We start from the raw sequence: 22,610 nt of genomic DNA, 5'->3' as shown, positions 1-22,610 counted from the left end.
TAGCAACAAGTAATGCAACGGTAATCCACAGAATAGCGCTTAATACAGTTCACAAAAATTTACAGCAAAAACGCAATATCCGGACAGATTTGAAACCGCTGAAACGAACTGGGCGGTGTAAAGTTTCCTTGTCTTTGATAGGTAAGCAGCCATTACATTTGGTCCGCCGACCCGGGCAGTGGCAGGCAAACTACTGTCGCATCTAATGAAATGATTGCCGAAGGCGCCCTCCCCCCGCCCAAAGAGAATCAAACAAATCGACAGCAACAGGCCAGAGAGGCGAATAGAAGAGTGCATTTCATTAAAGAAATTGAAGTGCAAACCCTTTTAAAAGGAAATTAGCAAAACAGAAGCGAACAGCAACCAGGTAATTCAAGCACAACAAGCAGAGTAGAGCTTTAATCAACAGCTCACATATAGGACAATAATTTCCGAGACGTAGTAGAAGAAGTTAACACTAAACGTGGGCTTGGCTAGAAAATAATTGAAGATTCAGATCGACCCAACAAACTACAGGTCCTCTACCAACAGACTGCCCACCTTCTAGAAGAAGAAACACCCAAGCAGCTGCAGCGTCGAAACGGACTTGTGCCCTAACAAGCAAATTTTGTTAAGGGAGATTTGAAAGAAGCAAGGAAGTGCCAAGCAGGTTTAGAATATCATTTGGTTGCATGTATGAGAAAAGGCACGCAACCACCATTGAATGAAGAACGAACCAACGTAACTCAAGCAGTGAACGAACGTGAGAGAAACAAAAACTACTCAACGGACAACCCGGTTGCTCAAACAGAGTGAAACGGGGCAACTGCAAGCGGCCAAGACACGGAAAATATCTCGGAAACATCTTCAGCAAAGCAAAAACGCGACGAGAGGATGAACAAATTCGATATCAAATCCAAAACCAGGATGAGACTAGAGCAAGCACGGTTCGAGCGGAGGAAGCTAGGCCTGGAAATGCAATTGAAGGAGCTAGAAACCAAGCGTCAACTACTGAAGGAAGAGCGTGAGCTAGAGCGCAAAGTGAAGAGAACAGCATTAGAAAATGATAATGTCCGTTTTCAAGCAATTAGTGCTTGAGACAAATCACCCTTCAACTCTACCCAAAAGAAGAGCGATGTTTCAGACTGGGCCAGTAGGATTGGCAATCTTCTAACACCAGAATGCTCAACAGCTCTCTTCGAAGCAACCCTGAAGTGAACAGGCATTGTCACTTCTCACGATTTTGCAGTTCACGAGCGGGACGTCTCCCCCAGAGCTATTCTACGATAAATCAGTGGTTACATAGGCAGCAGTAATCTACCAAAGCTGAAGTTGAACAACTTTGATGGAAACCCTTTCGAGTGGCCGGAGTGGTCTAGTATGTTCATTGCTACAGTGGATCGACGACGAATAGAATATGAGAGGCAACGATGTGACGCAAAACATAGCTGACATGCACGGAACAAAAGATCTGATGAGCGAAAAGGTTCCTCTCAAGATAAAGGGACTACATTCAAAGGTGCATTCAATCGAAACGTTTGCACACCCGTCAATCTCCTTGGGAAACACAAACTACAAAAACAAATTTATGAAGCAATACTTCAATCACTTGAGTGGTTTACCAAACAAAAGCTTCATCGTGATGGAAGTTGGCCTCATCCTTGGTCAAGTTGCTTATTAGCGGCAACGCCCATTGGACTACAAGATAGGAACACGAAGTGAACCTATCGCTGTTCTAACAGAGCTAAGATATGTAGTCAGTGGACCCATGACAGGCAAAAGAAGACAAAATGTTTATCATTCCGCCTTCTCAGAAGATGTAAAAGTGGCTGAGAATATCCAAACTTGGTAGGTCATAGAAACTGATGCTTCCAAAATCAACGTCGTCAGTCAGTCAAAGAAGGAACTGCAGGCACAAAAGATGCTAGAGAGTACGACGAAGTTCACAGGCGAGCGGTACGAAGTGAGAATGATGAGAACTGAGCCAGAGCCAAACCTACCGAGCAACTAAAGCTCAGCCTTCGGTCAGCTTTGCTCACTGGAGCAAATATTTCAAAGGGACCCAAACCTGAAGAGTTTGTATCAACAATCAAAAGATGAAGATGTAGAAAAGGGATTGGTAAAGATAAAGGACGAGTCCGAATCGAAAAGCACCTTCAGGAAAGAATGGTATTTGTCACACCAGCCAGTGCTAAACTCGAATAAGCCTGGTAAAGTAAAAAGTGTTTGAAATGTTGCATCGAAGTACAAAGAAGTTTGCCTAAATGGCAAGCTACTAGCAGGACCTGATCTGCTACATGGAACAAAATTCAGATTCCGTGAAGGACCAATAGCCCTGACAGCTGACATCGAATCGATGTTTCTACAAGTGCAAGTTTCCGAACAGGATAGAAGTTGCTTGAGGTTCTTATGGCGTCCAAAAACTAACGAACCTGTTCAGGTATACGAATATCAGCGTCATGTATTTGGAGCCAAGAGTTCTCCTACTTGTGCAAATTATGCTTTTATGCGAGTGGGACTTGACAATGAAGAAGTGTCTAGGAATGACGATGAATGAATGAGAGAAAAGGTTACCTATCAACTTATCTACCAATTTTTTGAGGTTTTTGAAAAAAAATTTCATCAAGTTTGTCGATTATTGAAAACATAAGGGCGAGAGTCGCCAACAAGTCGTGCTCACTCAATAACTTTTGCACATTTTTCAATTTTGTATCTCAAAAACAAAATACAGGAGCTAAACTAAAAGCTAGAAACTCAAAGTTCTTTTTCTGAGGAAAAGGAACGGGGTTTCTAGAATGAAAATGAGCACAGGGTTGAACCCAAAGGAAAGCTGAAACTTCTCTTAAATGTCCTTTCAGCATGAAAGCAACTGAAATCGTAATCCTTTAGGAGTGGAAAACGTGACAATCCAGCTAAATCTTGAGTCCACCTTTGAGCTGGACTTCATCTCTGTGACCTTCAAGTACACGAAACCACACTCTATGGTCATGGAGAAATCATCAGATGGGGGCAAGTCATGGAGTGCTCTGCAGTACTTCTCATACGACTGTTTCAGGGTGTTCCCTACAGTACCCAATTTGATCACGCGTGCAGAGGGAGAACCTTATTGTGAACAGAGGTTCTCCGATTCGAGTGACGTCGAATCAGCTGTAAGATTAAATTTAATTTTTAATTAGCCCAGCGATATTTCCTGATCGGATTGAATTTTCAAATATTTTGTAGCCTCACCAGGTCGAGGTTTTCGTTATTGTCATCGTTTATGACGCATACCATTTTTGAACGCACACAGGGGGTACGGTGCGTTCAAAAATATACGGTCGAGGATTCTTGTGCTTATAATTATTGATGCACTTTTGTATATTGTGGACTGTTTCTTTTGGGTCCTCCCATTATAGCCCCCCCCCCCATGAAATTATAGCCCCCCATTTTTGTATAATTACAACAATTGGGAAGGGGCTATAAGCGGTTATATGACCACTAAGCTGGGGGGGGGGGCTATAATGGGAAAGACCTCTTCTTTTAATGTTTTCGCAATAATTTCAAACAATTTTCTTAATGATTTTTGCTGCTGAGGTTAAATTTTTGAACAGATTTGTGATAAGCTTATAGCTCTTATTATTGACTGTTAAAAAATTGATGCTATTAAATTGAAGCATTTTTCATTAACATAAACTGCAAAATTATCTAAAAGCATTGGTAACATGCTCGTCTCCGAAACACAAGGTGACATCCTATAAGCATTTGTTGAAAAGTTATGCATTTGCTCTTCCATTTTTTTCTGAATAGGTGGTGTTCAAAGTTGAGGACATCTTAGACGGTGCTGGGGTGGATGAGTCATCTGGGAAAGAATTGAAAATGGTGACCAATGTGCGAATCAGACTGATCAAGTTCCACGCATTGCCGTACATCACTGACGCCACCGCTGACAAACTCAGATACTTTTATTCAAGTTAGCCAGAATTTTGTACCCGTTATAGTCATCGATCTACATGTTAGATGGAATTCCTGATAATCTATATAGAATCCCTAAATACCAGAATTTCGTCGTGTGCACTTATATTGACCAAAAGTCCAGACCTTGACTTAAAAAAATACTTTAACGGTCTGGCAAGAGGGTCATATTGACTATAATACAACGGTCCAGCGTACTAGACTCGGTCCGGATGGTGCGACCCAAATTCCGTCCAGACTATGATAGAGGGTCGCACCGTGTCCCTTGTCCGCGACCCCAGTCCCTCTGTTCCATACCTGTTTTGGGTCGAGGACCTCATCCTGGATAACCCCAACTCGGTAAATAACTACCTGTCTTTCAGTTTCTCAACTGGAGATAGGAGGAAAGTGTTTCTGCAATGGACACGCATCCAAGTGTGTCTCTAGTGACCCCTACGAGGCATTTGTGAGTGACAAAGTGTATGGGGTGTGTCAGTGTGCTCATTTCACACAAGGAACCAATTGTGACAGTTGCAAGCCAATGTACAATGCCTTGGAGTGGAAACCATGGACTGAACAGAACCAGTTTGAGTGCCGAGGTTAGAGTGATTGCCCACATTTCACACTTTTGTGGATATTTTTCGACCAAAGTTTGACGGAATGTCTTGATTCGGGTAGAGTTTATCCCAAAATTTCTAATACTTAATATTTTGGTGCGTTATGTGCATTTGAAGCTGCGTGAAAATTTGTAATGTTCAAATTGTTAATTCATCATCCCCACATAATGAACAAGCCTAAATGAAACCGTTTCGGAAAAGGATCCGAAGTCCAGAAGACCGAAAGTAAACGTCGGTAATCGATCGGATCTAAACGCGAGAATTTCGTAATAAAAATGGTCGATTTTTTTGTACACAATTTTTAAATGAAGTTCTGAATGGAACTAATATCAGTAAACTGAATTGTTATTCAATGAAGAAATTATTTCAAGAGATGGAAAAACAAACTTTAGCAAATTTAAAATTAGTTTGCTTTGTTTATTTTTGTTTTAAAATTGTGGCTTACATATTGAACATTGACGACGAATCGGATCATTAGTTTGCTTTCAAGGAGTGTTAATTAGATCACAAAACCTTTTCTTAAGATTGCCTTGTGGTTTGGAACCTAACATGTTGACAGTTGTTAACATCTGGAAACTGAACATACCAAAGGTATCCCGCGTTTGAAACCAGAACATAACTACGAAACCGAAGAAAAATGCAAGAATTTCGATCGTTTTGACTGATTAAAACCAAGCTTACTTTCGCTTTTCGAAATTTTATTATGTGCAATATAGGGAGTAATAATTTTACATAAATTTCTGCAATTATTGCACGATTTGAAAATGAATTGTGAAAATCACCAAAACCTTGAGATATTCCGGCATCCAGCATGTCATTGGATTGAAACTTGTGCGAATTTGTTTAAATTCGTTTAAAAAATCTAAGAAAAAATATTGCAATGAGTTTATTGCATGCCCTAGTGCTTTTGGAACGTTCTCGTGCGCTTCAAGGTTAAGTTATGGTTCTTAAAGTACCGATCATAATTGAATTGAAGTTCTGTTTTACTGTGACTACAGAATACATATAGGTATGATAATACACTAAATCAATTTTCAGAATGCAAGTGCAACAACCACGCATCAGTGTGCCGGTTCAACCAAACTCAACGGGAGCTATCCATGACAGGGGGCAGCAGTTCACGGGGTGAGGGCGACGGGGGACAGTGTGTGAACTGTGATGACGAGACTGAGGGTGCTCATTGTGACAGGTGCAGAGTGGGGTACCATTTGCAACTGGGAAGACTGATATCGGACAGATTTCCATGCAGAAGTTAGCGTCTCAAAGTTTTTATTACGGAAAAGACCAATTTTGGCTGTTTTCTAAACCTCAGAAATTTAATTTGATTCATACATTAAACTAATGAAGTGATAATTATTATGGCGTGATTTCTAAGAAAATGCCAGATATTGCTTCTGAGTGTTGAAGAATAGTGATAACAAATCATTTATGATCCTTGTTTATTGCCATGAATTCATACATTTGAAACTTGTACTATCAGAAAAAAAATTAATTCATTTATTCATGATTACAGGGCTATAAACCAATCCCCTTCGTGAAACCAACGGAACCCATTTCAAAAACAAATATGAAGGTGTTGACTATCTATTTAAGTTTTGTACCCGAGCCGAGGCGTCCACCCGTATTCTACCGTTATTAAGCGAAAATAAGGGCGTAAAGTCAATTCCACTCTTAATTAACCAGGAAAAAAGTGTAAGAGTGTAATTTTAAAAAAAATTACACTTTTGTGTACACTCTTTACACTTTTAAAAATACACTATAACTACACTCTTTAGTCCTGGAACCCTTTATTCCTTTATTATACTCTTTTTCCCTGAATAATGTTTGACTACCCCGAAGTCATAATAATCGTAAACTCTTTTGTAGTAATCATGCAACTTAATTGACAATTCATGACATCTTGAAAAAAATTTTTGATGTCCCCGGCAGACATAGACCAGCATTTCAACGTTAAACTGTCAGCTAAAATCCCAAACTTTGAATCAATTGAAGTCCCCGTATATAAATAACGGACTCAATCTTTGCAGAAAATATTGGAATACAAGCTTAAGGACAATTCACATAAATAATTTGCTGGAATCAAATGCTGATTGTATTGATGAATGAAGCACTATATCAATGATTAAATGATTGGTTGCAGGCTAATCAATTTTATCTTGTCTTTGAACGCTGACTTATCCAAGAATATGCACAAACTGTTTTTTTTATCTGTGCGCCATTCTTAAAGGAACAATGTTTATTTATGCTTTCATTCCTTCCAATCTCAATGATTTCCTTCAAGCCGATTTTTGTTTCACATAGCTCAATAGGAATTCGCTAAATTTCAATTAGGTCACCTAAAAATTGTTTTTGACTTTCTCATACTATTTACTGTAAAGGTTACAATCTAATTAGAAAACCTTGGTTCATAAACGATCATTGTTATCAGTTCAACCCATGCAATCACCCATGCAATCACCCATGCAATCACACTAGTTTCCTTCTTGGAAAAATTGTTTGAGGTAAAACTTCCTGTTCTGGGCAATCAAATTTCACCCGCCACTGAGTTACAGCTAGTATGACAATGTGTTAAATTTTGAGCTCCCCACTCATTGGGTGAGTCAAAAGGATTTACTGTAAGGATTTTAGCGTTCCTCACGACAATTTGTCTCATAAAGGCGCAAATTATTTTCATATTTTTCTTGTAAAACAATTGTCATTATAATTCCGAGAAAACATCTCTCTAAATAATCATTACATACTAGTGCCCCTAACGAAATGGGTCGGAGCATTCGGTCCATTTCACACATCGGGTATTCGGGTGACCGGTATTCGATTTTCAAATGCAATGTCCTTTTGTTTTGCACATATGAGCAAATTGGTAAGTTCCTTTAATTTGCTGCTAATCAGGCTTCGATGACGCTTTTAAAACAAGAAATTAAGCCGAAAATGTAGGAACAGTCAAATTGAGTAGTTCATAGTTATACAAAATAACCTATTAATTTAATTTTTCTACTTTTAAACTGGATTCCATCGCATATTTTTATTTAACAGAACAACCATATGCAAATAATTGAAACAGAATGCGGCTAATTATAGTTTCATAGTTTTTATATTTGTAACAATTTTAAAAGAATTTTGTGTTTAACATTTAAATAAAACCAATTTAACGCTTCTTTGGCGAGAAATTAAATAAAGCAACTTTTGTAAAGCTGGTGAAATAAATTAGTATAAGTTAAAGAAGTTGGGGGTGGTACATTTGCTAAAGACTAAATATTAATTTTTCGTATTTACCGAAAATCTCCCTCTTTGAAAAGTGATCAGTAAATGATAATTCCAGAAAAATCCCTCTACATGCAAAGTGGTCAGTAAATATTTCATGCTTCTCCCTCAGCTGTTTAAACCTATACTCTAACACTTTATTATATTTTCAAGATTTCAGAAACGTTATACAGAACTAAAACACTTCCTAGTTTGTTGTTCAGGTCCTGTTGCTGGAAGGTCAGTGAGTTGGTGTTGAACGCATCAACGTCCAGGATAAAAGATTTTTATCTGAAAAGTCCCTCAAAAAACGACTCAGTTAATGCTGTTCCATATATACCATATCTAATTAACATACAAATCAGTTAGCAAAACGGATAGAAGGGTTTTGTTTATCTTAATTGCTAAACCTTTATGGAACTTTTGTTGCTATTATTTTATCCAGATTGTAGCAATCACATAAAAAACTTTCGTGATGAAAACGATTCGCAATTTCGTTAATTTGTGAAATATCCCCCAGCTGGTAAAAACCAATTTTTTCATTATCTTAAATTGATTTTTTTTGGCAATTACAGCTGGCTTTGAACTTGGATTAGTGCTATTTTACTAAAAAACGGTTACATGAAAATTTACCCAATGCCAAAATACCCAATGCCATTATACCCAATTCCAAAATACCCAATGCCATTATACCCAATTTACATTTATATTTTCGTTCCATAATTCGATTGCTAATTAGCAGAAAATAGCTCTTACACCTATGATTTAACAAGCGGATAATTTAATCCCATTTTTGGCCGCTGAGGCATGGCTATGGCCATTAAGCATAATAATTTAATCACTTGTTCGGTTGTGATAGTTTCATATCAATTTCCACGGGCCGCTGAGGCATGGCCATGGCCATTAAGTATGCTAAAACATACGGGTAATAACGACTGCTAATTTCTGCTAGTCGGATTATTGAACCAAAATATCAAAGTACACAGGGTATAATGGCATTGGGTATATTGGCATTGGGTATAATGGTATTGGTTATTTTGGCTTTACGTGTAATGACATTGCGTAAATTGTCTTGACACCAGTAAAAACAACGCCAAGATAAATTTAATTCTAAAAACGGCTCATGCGCTTAATTGTGGTATATGGCGGTATAATGTCACCATATTCCAGGGTTAAATTGTTTTTTCCACAAAACACAATAGGTGTATTATGGTGATAAATTGTCTCATGATATTCCACAAAATAAGCCATTTTGTTGAATTTGTGTTAATCTAGTTCAATTTAAATTTGATAGTGGCGCTCGTCTCTAATGATGATTGATTTGTAAATCCAATTCAACAATCTTAGAAATAATGTGCTATGAAAATTCTGTTGGTGGTATGCGATACTTCGAAAGGAACATAAACTCTTTTTAAATATCCGTTTGCTTTTTCAAAATCAAAAATCTAGTCAAAATTTTTCTTGTAGCCTGACGAAATAAGCCTAAACTGAATCTTGATTTACATTGGCTTCTTTCAAGACTTTCTTCCAATATTTCTCGAGAAATTGTTCAGATGCGCCGTACATTATGAATATTTTTACTAGGGTTATTAAATAATACAAATAGTTTATTTGTATTTTTTTGAATACGTTAAGGCTGATCGTAATTTGTATAGGTTGACTATTTTCGTTTTCAGAGGGTTCTTCTGAGTGAGGGTGAGGGTTTGAACAGCTTATCTTATTCTCACCTCATATTTAGTGTGCGACTATGACCCGCGAGGTGTCACCGGAGAAATCTGCGACCCTAAAACTGGCAAGGTGTTTTGTAAGCCCAAAGTGACAGGTCCCAGATGTGACACTTGTGTCGAGGGTACTTATGGATTAGGTTACGGGAGTGTTGAGGGCTGTATGAGTTGCGAATGCGCTCCGGGAGGGTCAAGAACTCCAGCTTGTGATTCGAGGAAATCGGGAAAATGTGACTGCAGATACGGGTTCACGGTGGGTTTTGGTTTAAAGTTGTTTCTGAAAAACCCACTCCTACATCTTTTGCCTGAAGAGGATCATTTTGGCGCGAATAAAAATTTGATGTACGTGAGGAGCTGCTATTATTTGCGATTAGGGAGTTTCAACCAGTATCAACTCAATAAAGCTTCCGGTTTTTTTGAAAAATATTTATTGGAAATTTGGAAAATATTCATTGGAATAACAGCACCAAACTAATACGAATTTCCTCAATTTGTACCAACAAAATATCGAATTCGTTTTGGTTAGAACTTTTTAACATTATGAACTTAGGAGCAACGTGTAAAGTTGCATTTTTGTTTCATAGTTTTGTGTATTTCCAGAACTTCAAGGTAGAGTGATGTATCAAATTGGTTCAATTTAGGGCCAGAAATGTGAACAAGTGGAGTCTGGTTCATTCATACCCACATTTGACCACTTCCGATTGGAGGCTGAGAGCAGCCAATCAAATGCGAGAAAAATCATCATGAAGCAATATGGTCTGAAAACTTGGACTGGCGATGGATTTGTTGAACTTAGATCAGGAGAAACATTGAAGTTCGAAATCAGTTCGGAGCAATTCCCGAGGACTTCAAAGCCATTGCTTTTCATACCATTTTTACGTGTGAAACCGGTAAGTTGGTTCAAAATCTGTTTTGGATATTTTGCATTGAGAACATAATTGATCATGTTTATCATCCGTCAATTGCTTGAAATTCTACCCAGAAGACCAACATCAATGTGCCTAAAAACTTGTGCGTTCTTCTTTATCTGTTCATAATTATCGAAAGGTCTGAAGTCATTTCTTATGATCGTTAAAAACCGCAAAAAATGTAAATTTCACCCTTTAAATAACAATTGCAAATTTTTGCTCTTTTGTCCTGACATAATTTATTCTTAAGCTGTAAAATCCATCCAATTTTTCGGGACAGATATAATAGTCCATTTTGTTTTTGTTTTAGTTTTGATTAATTTGATTAAATTAGTTTTTTTATTTCGAATATTTAGTGTTAATTAATTTGGTTAGTTAGTTTTGTCTTCAACATTCTGCATTCTTCACAAACATATTTTTTTTTGTGGTTTATGTGAAAGAAGTTCTGAAATGTTTTTGTTGCTTAGATTGATTCCCAGCATTCTTTTACGCTCTCAATGAGGACAGTCCTCGGAGGGAAGGAGTCTGAGAGACGCAGCATGGGATCCAAATGGACCACTCTATGTCAAGCGGAATACGGAATTCGCAACCCTAGTCAATCCACCTCGGTGGAAGTCAATCAACAGAACACTATTTGGGGGTTAGCTGAGTTAAGAGCCCGGGTGAATTTTTGGGTGAATTTTTGTAAGAAATGCGGTGAATGCGGTGAAAAAAAAGACTCACCGCATTTCTTACCAATATTCACCGCGAAATTCACCGAATTTCTTTAAAAAAAATCACCGCATTTCTTACAAAAATTCACCGCATTTGCTTTCGAACGTTTACTGAATCCTGATTTAAATTCACAAGAGATATTATTGAAGCAAGTGAAATTTGGCGCAGTGGAATAAGGAGTTGAAGACATGCAGGATGTAAGAGTTCCAAAACCCGTGTAATGAAGCTTTTTTTGTAAGAATACTGAGAACGCGGTGAAAATAAATAATTCACCGCGATTCACCGCAATCACCGCAAAAAGATGTAAGAAAAACGGGGTGAAAATTATTTTTTTTTCACCGCATTTCACCGCATTTCTTACGAAAATTCACCGCCAAACCTCCACTCGGGAGTGCTTCTTATTCAATAGGATACTGCCCTCAGGTCGCATTCCTTGTACGTTTCATCCATTAACTGACGATTTATTATAATTTCACTATTTTTGATCATGATGGATTCTGCTTGGTGAAATCAAAGTGAGTTAACTTGTCAAAAGTTCCTGAAGAATTCTGGCCCTTTTTTGTTATTATTTTCAAATCGCTTTCGCGTCTGCGATTTGTGAACTTGTTTTCCTTCAACAGGAATAAGTTTTGTCGGAACTAGACGTCCAGTAAGAGTTGCAAAAAAATGTAAATGTGAAAATTTTTGTTCTCTGTTCACTTTTAGAATCTTACCTAATTTTTAGTAATTAATGTTACATAATTTATGTAAATACATGAATATGTATTTTGTTACAAAAATTGATTGAAGCAAGAATCTTACAATTATACAAATCGGCTAGGTACTTGGTAGCACATTAGAAAACTTTTTTTCATGTACCAACATCGGTGAAAAAAATTACGGGAAAAAGTTGTCTAATCCTGAAGCCAAGATTAACCTATTTGTCCGATTTTCACAGTATTCGTCGAGCAAAAACAAGTCATTTTGTCCATAACTTATGGGACTGTTGGTGAGACAACTGGATTTTAATAAATGGTGTAAGATAACTGCTGAATTGGTGGTATATAAGTGGTGAATTCTGTGGTGAAATGATGAATGCATTATCAACAAACCTCATTATTTAAAAATTTATTTTAGTTGGCTCAGAATGGGTGACGAGATGCTTTTGTGTCTTCAAATGGACATCCCCGTGCAGATTATTCTTTCCATAGACCAGTCAAAATCAGGAGAAGAATCCCTATCTTCCTTGGAAATCGATTCCGTTAGATATCCAACTTTTTTTATTAAACTTAAAAAAGCCGCAGCCATTTGCAAACAATGAAGGAGAACAGGGAACAACGGCGTAAAATCTAGACATTATAATTTTTATTCATCTTTATAAGCCTCAATCAAGGATTATTTTTTGCTTTTGGCCAATAATTTCTAATGGCGTCGTCTGTTACGACACAGAATTTTTTGACATATTTTACAAAATAATCATCAATAAAGGAACGAATTGCCCTTATATCGTGGTATTTTTTGGATCTCTTTCAACGATTCTTTTGGGTTCTGATTTTTTTATTGTGTCGTTTTTAGCTGATTCTGGCACCATATCCCAAGGGCACTTCGGTTGGTGACTTTGGATTGTCAGAAGAGGATATAGTGTCCAGTTATTGCATTGAACAGCAGATGTCTCTTCTGAGTGGGCCATTGACAATGTCTAAGATGAATGACAAATGTCGCCAATATACAATTGCAGTTCAGGCTGAACTCTACAATGGAGCAAAAAGTGAGCCATTCTGTTCAATGTTTCATAGAAAAAACTCACCTACGTTTGTAAGAATCCTGCAAGATGCTTTCTGGAAAAATTGTCTTCTTAAGTTTACAGCATTGCGCAGTGATAGTCAGACGAATTCGGACTGTGGTAATTTTTCTTTTATTTGGTAACAATGTCTATTGAAATTTGATATTTTCAGTTATTTATGTCAAAGAATTCATGTTAGTGTTGAAAATTTGCAACACTCATACTCAGTTGCACCTTCAACTCTTCTGGTTACTGACATTTGTCAACTGGTGCCCTAGAGATAGTTGTTCAATGCATAAATCAACAAAACTTTTTAAACAAACTTTTTAACCGCATTTAATAATTAATTTCACGCAACGTATATGAGGTAAATTGAAGGTTGGTATAATCTAAAAAAATGTTTTTTTCAACTCTTAAGTAGTTCATAAACTTTTTTTCAAATTTTATATTTTTGGGCACTAATTATCTCCGACACCCTAATACTTGATACCGTAATGCAGCAAAAAATCAACTGAAAAGTTTGGGAAACTTTTCTGTATAAAATTGTTGAAGTGTAAGGTTAAGAGGTTTTATGTTGACTAATAGTGGATAATAGCTGAAGGCTCCTGTATTGATCGTTTTAATTGAACATTTTTTGCTCTGTTTGTCTAGCTTCTGAAATTTGGAGTTTTTTGCGCTCTTTGCTTAGCTTCTGAAGTTTGAAGTTTGCACACGCAAGTGAGCAGCCCAAATAATTATATATAAAACGAAGAACAAGTCAGCCATTTTTTGAAGCTCTACCATCTGTATACCCGCCACGTCTTCTGTAAGTTTTGTAATTTTTTTCGGCTTATATTGCTATATTGTTGAAATGGTATTCTGCAAGAATCATTCAAAATTGTTTGATATATTTTTTAAACAAGCAAAAGTCTAGCTAGAATATGACAAAGTCTTTCAAGATCACCTCATTTTAAAACCTATATCTGTTTTACCCGATTGTCTTCAGCAAGCAACCACTAATTAATATACAGGTAAATTTACCTGAACACTGTGCAGGTAAAGCCATATGCAGGTAAAATTTACCTGCACAATTTTCCTGAAAATTGAATACCTTCACATTATTCAGGTAAATTACCTGCAAATTATTTAAATTTTTTAATGCACAAATTTCAAGCAAAATTTTTTGCAAAAACTGCAATTTGAAAATAAATAATTAGTAATTGGTCTTTTCAGACAGGAAAGACATTTTCATGAAGCTTCTCTATGTTTTTTCCAAAGCTATTTTTTCCAAACTGCAGTCAGTTTTCTGGAAATAATTTGAAAATCACATAATATTCTTAAATATGGCCTGTTCTTAATCGTTGTTTGCTCTTTATACCATCGCACACTTCGGCTGATACAAGTTTGCAAGTATTCAAGTCAACCGTTCTCTCTCGTTATTCGTTCACTTCAATTTTTTAATAAATTCTGTCGGCTAGACATTTACAGCTTATGAATGGACAAATGAACTGGGGCAAAAAGTATGTTACTTGCGCAGAAAACTTGTTCATTTTCCATGTGTTTTTAACAACGCTGATATTTTGCCAGCTGAAATGAAAATCAGTTCAATTAAGCTCCATACACACTTTATGCGGAGAACGTCAGAAATTTTATTTAAAAAACCGCTCGCAAATTGAATGAAACAAAGGAACGAAATATCTTATTTGACGGAAACAAAAACAATCAAAACATGATGATTGATCACTCTTGATGAAATGCGTCCAAAAATTGAGTAAGATACTTTGCCACATAAGGTCAGTGGGTTCAAAAGTAAACTATAAACATAAATTGAGAGAATTTTTGCAGGACCAGCATGAAAATGCCCATTGGACAAAAAGTTGGGAATTTTTTTGTCTTAATTCTGCGTTCAACAACGAAAAAAGCCAATCACAAAACCTATTTGAAAAAACCCTCACGCCATCCTAGTGTTTTACTGTGAACATTTTATAGGCTGTGATTGCAACAAATTTGGCACTAAGGATGGTAGCCAGAAGCAGCAGTGTGAACCAATGGGAGGCCAGTGTGGTTGTAAGACTAATGTGATTGGTCGGCAGTGTGACCAATGTCTGCTGGGCACATACAACATTACACATAAAGAAGGATGTCAGGGTATGGATTTTAATCAAAAACATCAGAAACAAAACATGTAGTCTGTGAAAACATTAATTGGATTGCAATTTGTCGTTTTTCATTCTACCCGTCTTAGAAACCATATCTTATATAGAATTTATAAAGGCATACATGTAGATAGAACTCCTATAACCATATAACAACACATGATCTCGAAGTGCTGCACAAAAATAGATTGAAGTTATTATCGTATCAATTAAACGGCCAGCAATTGAAATAAAAAAACATAAACTTAGAATAGTTTCCGTTCTTAGATTGCAGCTGCAACATGTTGGGCACTAAACCAGGCACCTTTTGCGACCCTCAAACCGGAGATTGTCAGTGTTTGCCCGGATTCTCTGGCAAGAACTGTGACGAGTGTGAGGAGGGAAGGTTTGGATTCCCAAAGTGTGACGAGTGCCAGTGTAACGGAAAATCGGCTTCTTGTGATCCGGAGTCGGGAAAATGTTTGGAGTGTACACAACATAGCGCTGGCTTTAATTGCGAATTGTTAGTGAAGTCTCTATGCAATCTGAATTGATCAGAGCAACCCTCCAGGTTTAGATTTATATTAAAAAAATCATGCTCTAATGAAAAGTGGGATGAAAAGTCCGCGCTTGACCAAAATGGCCCATGGAAAAAATTGAGTTCGACTTAATTATTACCATAATTTTAAATCGACCCACAAATTTCTTGCTAGAGTTTAGTTTAAATTCTTCTCTAAAGAGTGAATCTTCTCTAAATTCTTGTAAACCTAAACAGCTCATATGGGATTTGAACAAAGTGAAAAATAAGGATCCGTACCCTAGTCTAATACCGACGGCTATCTTGCAAGATCTTGCAAGAATCTTGCAAGAGTCTTGTAAGATTATGCACCATCTTGCAAGTAGTCTGCGTTTGCTTATAATGATTCAACCAGTCGGATGATGACATACGCTTTTGTAAAGAGTTCTTAGTTTTGGTGACACAGAGAAAAGTCAAAAAATGTTATCCATTTTTTTTGAGAAAAATCAAGTTGGATTCACTTTATTCCAGAAGCTACGCTGATTTTTCTGGTAAAACCATTAGATATCTTATCTTAGCATCCACTTAGTCTTCTGTTTTCTTTGGAATTTGTGAGCCACCAAAAAATATACAAAATCTATTAAAAAAAAATGTCAAGCTGGTTTTTCTAAAGTTTAAATCAGCCTCGGAAGATACAAAACAAATAAAAATTTGATTGACGTTGAATTTAAAGTTAGTTAGGGTAAACTTATGTGCGAGTTAATTTAAAGGTTCTAACCGTTAAAAAAGAAGGAAATAATTTCCGTGAAAAACAATTTTTTCTGAAACAAGTTTCTCCTCCGAAACATAACACAGCGGTTTCGAAAAATCCACGTCAACTAATGGTATTAAGGCAGACCCTAGTTGGGCTCCTTTTACAGCCTTAAAGTATAAAGAGTTAGGGCTACCTCTTTCTGCGCCCAAGGTAGACTTACCTAGTTCTCTAAGTCTAACTGATAAATTTCAATATTACGGTGGTAATATAATACAGCACCGGAGTCAATGGTATACACATAGTGCAACTATCTATTAGACTGACTACAATCAGGCGTGCAAGCGCTATCTAAAATAGAAAACAGTATTCTCATTTGGCTAAAGGTGTATAGTCAGTATTTCGTGGGCTACAGTATAGTTGAAAGAAGAAAATAACTAAATTAAAAAATACAGTTTCCAGCCAAAACAATTTTCAAAAATCTGACAATTTAAATATCAAATTTTGAATTTATGAGCGGCTGAGTCTACTTTGTATTTTTTCAACAATTTCATTATGTCAACGGTAAAATGAAGTTTTAATATACCTCTGGGATAATCTTATAAAAACTTATTGTATTTATTGCCTGAAAATGGCTAAAGGTTACAAATATTGTTTATTTATGGCATAAAAAAGTCTTCCACAACATATATAAAAAGTGGTCTATGAAATGAAGTCATAAAATTATGTAATGAATACAGCTAGAAATCAGATAAAGGCATACGTGTTCTGAAGTCTAGAAAATTTTGCATCGTTTTGCCTAAACTTTTCAAGACTAATTAGTTTGTAAAAGATTCCATTTTTTATTAGTAAATCATTGGTAAATTTAAATTATTAGCAACTTTTTATTAGTAAATTAAAACATTTTCGACCTGAAAAGTTACTCTGATAAAACAAATATTGCCCGATGATCGAATATTTGTAAGCAATTCCTATGAAATATGATTGTCATCTTATTTGAAAGCATACCACAATGTTGCAACGGCAAAATTCAAACCGCAAAGAAAATTTATTTTGAGTTTATTTAATTTTTTGTTCGAAAACTTTTTTTATTTATTCAATAACTATCTTTGGTCAACAAAAAATTAAATAAACAGTTTTCTCAACAATTTCCTCATCGTTCGTACATCACATGCATTTATCATAGAATTCGTTTTTTGTTCTTTGAGACAGTTCTGTAACTACTTTAATCTGATTATTGGACTTCTATTTAATAAACAGATCCTATTACTTACTTTTTTATACAGGTACACAAATTATAGCGTATTTGAATCGTGAAAAACGTAGAAAAGGAAAGGGAAAAATTGAAAATTTTAAACCTCCCTTTTTCTTCAAGAAATGAGAAAAATGGATATATTTCTCCAGAGATCAATCCAGTTTTTCAAGAGTTTTTCAGTGAAACCACTTTTGTATGTCTTCGCAAAATATAAAGATTGGCCAAAATTAATTTTACGTAAAAAGACAGCTTTACATAAAGTTCCTAGCCCACAAATAAATTTTAGGGAGAGATGGAACAATAAAATCACAACTTTAATCTTAAAAAGGCATATAAAACGTGGAAACCAACAGCAAGATCAAAATTTACTCAAAACAATTAGTTCAGTAACTGGTATGCGTTAGAAATAGTTCGGTAACCAGTATAAGCAAACAGATCAGCATCTGAGAGTAAGATACCGTTTTCAATTTCTCGGACCTTATTACTGGTTTATTTTCACCAGGTGTGAGGATGGTTACTACCTGGATGCAACCAACCCAGAAGTTTCTGCAACTTGTAGAGCCTGTTCGTGTCCAGGCACCTTCCAGGACTCACTCAACAAGAGCATCGCATTCTTCGCATCCGGATGCACTGTAGATTCCAAGGACTCCTCCTCCGTTAGATGTTCATGTCTAGCTGGATACAAAGGTGGGTTCTGTCCTCATGATTAAAAAAATGGTCACTAATTTCAGCTTAGAGACTAATAAGGCGCGCGATGTTTACAATTTTCACCAGAAAATACGGCGCATTTTGCTGCAGTGATATTTTAGCTATTATTTCTCTCCCGGACAAGATGAAATTTGTCTTTATTAAGTAAGCAGCGAATTCAGTTAAACTATTCGAAATTTTCACCTATTGCTTAGTGAGGACTTGTCGAAAACTTAAAGCTCTCTGTTCGATGTTTTGGTAACAAAATGCCTATAGATTGTTTTCAGCACCCGGGCCGAGGATTTTGACCAAAAATAACTGGGAAAAGAGTGTAAAAATAAGATTTGGCCTCGGCCCGGGCAAATAAATTTGTTCCTTGTGCCAGCTAAATACTAGTCGCTTCTTTTAAGGTGACCTATGCACGGAATGTGCACCCGGCTACTTCGGCAACCCGGCAGCTGGTATCCAGTGCAGAGAATGTGAATGCCACGGGAACGAACTAGACCCAGTTCATAAGTGTGACAGCAGAAGTGGGGTGTGTTTGGGGTGCAGAAACAGTGCGGACGGTGATAAGTGTGACAGGTGTAAAGAGGGGTTCTTCGGGGACCCAACTGACCCTACGATAGGGTGTTCGGGTGAGGAATAAAGTAATCTAAAGTTAACCCAATGCCACATTTGCAGAGATTATTTCTCACGCTTTTCGTGCTGTTTGTTGAGCTTGGTTAAGCTGCTTTTTTCGAAGAAATATCAAAAAAAGCTTTTTTTACAAAAAAATTGATATTTTTTGTAATAAATTGTAAAAAGTGATTGCTTCAATTGGAGTGCAGGAAAAGTGAAGAATTATGGCCAAATAGTTTGAAAAATGTGAAACTTCCCATAAAATACACTTTTAATATATAATGTGATGGTTTTGTGTCCTGAAAAAAAAGCGGATCTTTTCAACAACTACCCCCCCCCCCCCTTTGGTACCTAGTAGAGAATCGCCACCCCCTCTGTTGTATACTTTACCACGATATTACTTGGCCTACAGTTCAGATAGCCGAATAATAGTTTCAGCGCAATTGCGGACCGCTGTTCATGGCCATGCCTCTCATGCGCTGTGGGATGTAATCCGGAAATCGCGGGTCGGTTATCGCGGCGAAGCCCACCGACCCGCCAGTCGGAAATTCTTTTCGCTTTGTATTCCGGTTCGGCTAATTGCTATACCACGGTGTATTTTATTCTATTCAGTTTAATAATATGTGCATGCGTGGAAAGTTATTAGTCGTCTCTGATTGGTTAATAAATGGCTCACTTAAATTCTATTCAAGAATAGCCCCCCTTTTGCAAAAGGGGGGGCAATTGTTGAAAAGATCCAAAAAAGCATCTTAGTCTATTTTTCTGCTGTCAATTATCAAATTTTAACGTCTCCGTCTTCTCAATTGCAAAAATTCCTCTAACTGTGCTCATTTCCATTTAATAGAGTCTGCAAGTACTGTCGACGATAACGCTATGCTCGCTGACTATCCAGCGCCAAATTTGGTATTACGCGGAAGAATTTATACAGGGAAGTACCAGCACAATAAAATAAAAATCATTAGTATTTGTTGTTCAAACGTCCCGTGTAATGAATCTATCCACAATATGTAAAATGAAAAGGTATTGAATTCAACTTGGAGTCATCGGTTCGCTCTTTTGAAGGTGTCTCTAGAAAATAGCTTCATTTCGAAAACTTTTACTCAAAAAGTACTGCTTATTTTTTGGTCCTATGTTTACTGACTACAGCGTTTGTTCGCATCGCAGCAATTTCTTTTATCAAAAAGCAACAACATTTCATCTGTCTTTTATCATTCCAGTCACTTCCTGTTATGTCATTGTCAATCTGGTACTAGATAACTTGTCACTCATGGCTTCCTCCTTCGTATAACACAAAGTTTCTTTTTGCAGCTTGCAGATGCGACAGGTCGGGAACCCTGGATAAAACATGTGGTCCATCTGGTTGTTCATGCGATGACGTCACAGGCAGCTGTTACTGTAAGCCGAATGTGATCGGAGCAGAATGTTCTCAATGTGCAGCTAACCATTTTAATATTTCACACCCTGATGGCTGTCAACCGTGTGAATGTGCGAGTTATGGGTCACGTGAGAACATGTGTGATCCGGTTAGTTTTCTAATCATGCAAAATTATATCCCTGATTGGCAGATTGTTGTCCTATTGAAACGAAACTTCTTGATATTTTTGTTAGGACATTTAACATCTTGGCCATCTCGACAAACTTCTCGACGAAAACGATGCATTAGCAAGATATGGCCAGGTAGATCTTGAGATGTCTTTGACCAGTAGTTTATATTCGTAGTAAGGAAAAATTGGTCGTCGAGAAAGAGAACAATTTAGAAGCTCACGAGATGCAAAGACATCAGACAAACTCGACGCTAACAGGACGCTGTTGAACCCCTCTGATTCGTTTCTAAGCCCCCTATTGGAAGAGTTATTCAATTTTCAAAGTTTTTTATTTAATTTTGGTGGAAAAAATTATTTCCTGGAAAAACTGGGCATAATCCCACCCCAGAGTAAGAGGAACTCAGTGTTGTCGATTCTATAAGTTATCTATGACAGCTTTTTCTCTTTTTGGCGCTTAAGCATCTCCTTTTTTGGAAAACATTGAAGCGCAGCCCAAAACAACAAAACGCAGTCAATAGTTTAAGTCAGTTCCCTGACGGCGCTTATTGAACAGTTCCCTGGCTTCTTTTTTCATTAAACCGTTTTAAATTTGTCCCATTCCACTATTTACAAATCTATTGACAGCAGAAACAAACGATTTCCCTCCGCGGTACCTATGGAGCCAAAGAGAAGATTTTGCCCATGGTAATACCCCTGCAACTTATATCTTATTGAAGTAGGCAATATTTTGATGTGCTTATGCGTTGTATAGAAAAATTAAAAAAATAATTTAACAGGGCGGAAAGAGAAGACAGAGTTATACTTAGTGTTAGCAGAATTAAGGACACCGTAGCGCAACAACACAAATGAGGCGGGACGAGTTTTGGCAAATTAGAGATTGAAGCTATTTCAGCGCAAAAGATGTTAAAGAAAATAACATAAATTAATTTTCGGAAATTAGGAAATTGAAAAGAGAAGAGAAGAGTGAAGATTTTAACAAAAATCAGTTGTATATATATATATATATATATATATATATATATATATATATATATATATATACACATATGTATATATATATATATATATATATATATATATATATATATATAGTCTGAAATATAAAAAATATTGATAGTTTAAATTTGTTAAAAGGTTAATGTATCAAAAATCAGGCAATTTTGGGGCGTATGAGTGGGCGTCATTTCATTATTGCATGCAAAAATTTAGTTCACTTGAGATCGTTCACAAAATTGCATTTCCCTTTCAAAATTAGTAAATAGATATCAATAGTTGACAAACATACAGTTCAAATCTGATTCACATTTTTTTCTAATTTAATAGCTGCAGTTGTCATTATAAATCTGGTAAGTTTGTTTTGTTTCTCAGTTTATTATCATAGGTTAAGTTTCTAAGCTCTAAGATAATTTCTAAGTTCTTTTCTGTGCTCCAATACCCCCACTCAGATTGTTGCCACTAGGTGGGAATTTGGAATTGCCCAATAGTTGTTCTCGACATTGTTCTATTTTCTGCTGTGATGAAGATTTTATCAGAAGATCTGCTACGATTTCATCTGTTGGCGTGTAGATCAATTTGATTGAGTTGTCATCAACTCGTTCGAGGATGAAACGATATTTCGTGTCGGTGTTCTTTGATCTCATGTGAAGCACTGGGTTAGTTGCAAGCTTTATGCAACTCTGGTTGTCCTCTCCTTTGGTTGTGGGTTCACACTGTTCGTACCCAAATTCTTTAAGAAGACCACGAAAGAAAATGGCTTCTTGAACCGCGGCAGTTAAACCCTGGTATTCTGCCCCACAAGATTGGAGTGGCAACATTGGTTGCTTCTTGACTTGCCAAATGACAGATGCGTCACTGTCTCCCAGCTTGAAATAGCATCATGAGGTTGATCGTCTATCATTCACGTCTCCACTCCAGTCTGCATCTGTTTCGCCAACTAGAGTGCTGTTGCTGGTTGATTGGAAAAACAGTCTAAGAGATTTAATGTGTTGCAGGTTTCTCAAGAAGCGCTTGTCAGTATTAAAATGCTCAACAGTTGGGTCGTTCATGAATCGTGATCAGACATTTGTGATCCACATGATATTTGGTCTAGTTTGCTTAGCTAGGTAAAGTAGTGAACCTACTAGACTTCTCAACTCAGGTGAATCAACTCTTACCGAATCTCTTCGAGCTACTTCAAGTTACATGTTATTTTCTATTGGTGTTTTAATTGGTTTGTAGTCTTGCATATTGAACTGTTATAAAATGTTTTGA

At 36.7% G+C, this 22,610-nt stretch overlaps 1 protein-coding gene across 1 annotated transcript in view; it reads left to right on the top strand.

Moving 5' to 3' along the window:
• Positions 1-22,610, top strand: part of LOC142353706 (laminin subunit beta-1-like) — a 49,187-nt gene that overhangs the window by 2,681 nt on the left and 23,896 nt on the right. The window contains exons 2-15 of the mRNA XM_075406028.1: positions 2,869-3,128; positions 3,766-3,928; positions 4,293-4,508; positions 5,565-5,777; positions 9,505-9,743; positions 10,132-10,380; positions 10,866-11,038; positions 12,229-12,352; positions 12,667-12,859; positions 14,843-15,001; positions 15,277-15,511; positions 18,014-18,198; positions 18,609-18,833; positions 20,125-20,339. Of these exons, the coding sequence (XP_075262143.1) occupies positions 2,869-3,128; positions 3,766-3,928; positions 4,293-4,508; positions 5,565-5,777; positions 9,505-9,743; positions 10,132-10,380; positions 10,866-11,038; positions 12,229-12,352; positions 12,667-12,859; positions 14,843-15,001; positions 15,277-15,511; positions 18,014-18,198; positions 18,609-18,833; positions 20,125-20,339 (2,849 nt within the window). The remainder of the gene's footprint in view (positions 1-2,868; positions 3,129-3,765; positions 3,929-4,292; positions 4,509-5,564; positions 5,778-9,504; positions 9,744-10,131; positions 10,381-10,865; positions 11,039-12,228; positions 12,353-12,666; positions 12,860-14,842; positions 15,002-15,276; positions 15,512-18,013; positions 18,199-18,608; positions 18,834-20,124; positions 20,340-22,610) is intronic.

Source organism: Convolutriloba macropyga, chromosome 14 (genome assembly GCF_964194025.1).
Source record: "Convolutriloba macropyga chromosome 14, txConMacr16.3, whole genome shotgun sequence".
Taxonomy (NCBI): domain Eukaryota; kingdom Metazoa; phylum Xenacoelomorpha; order Acoela; family Convolutidae; genus Convolutriloba; species Convolutriloba macropyga.
The sequence above is the reverse complement of the archived record's forward strand: the minus strand, read 5'-3'. Positions and strand labels throughout refer to the sequence as shown.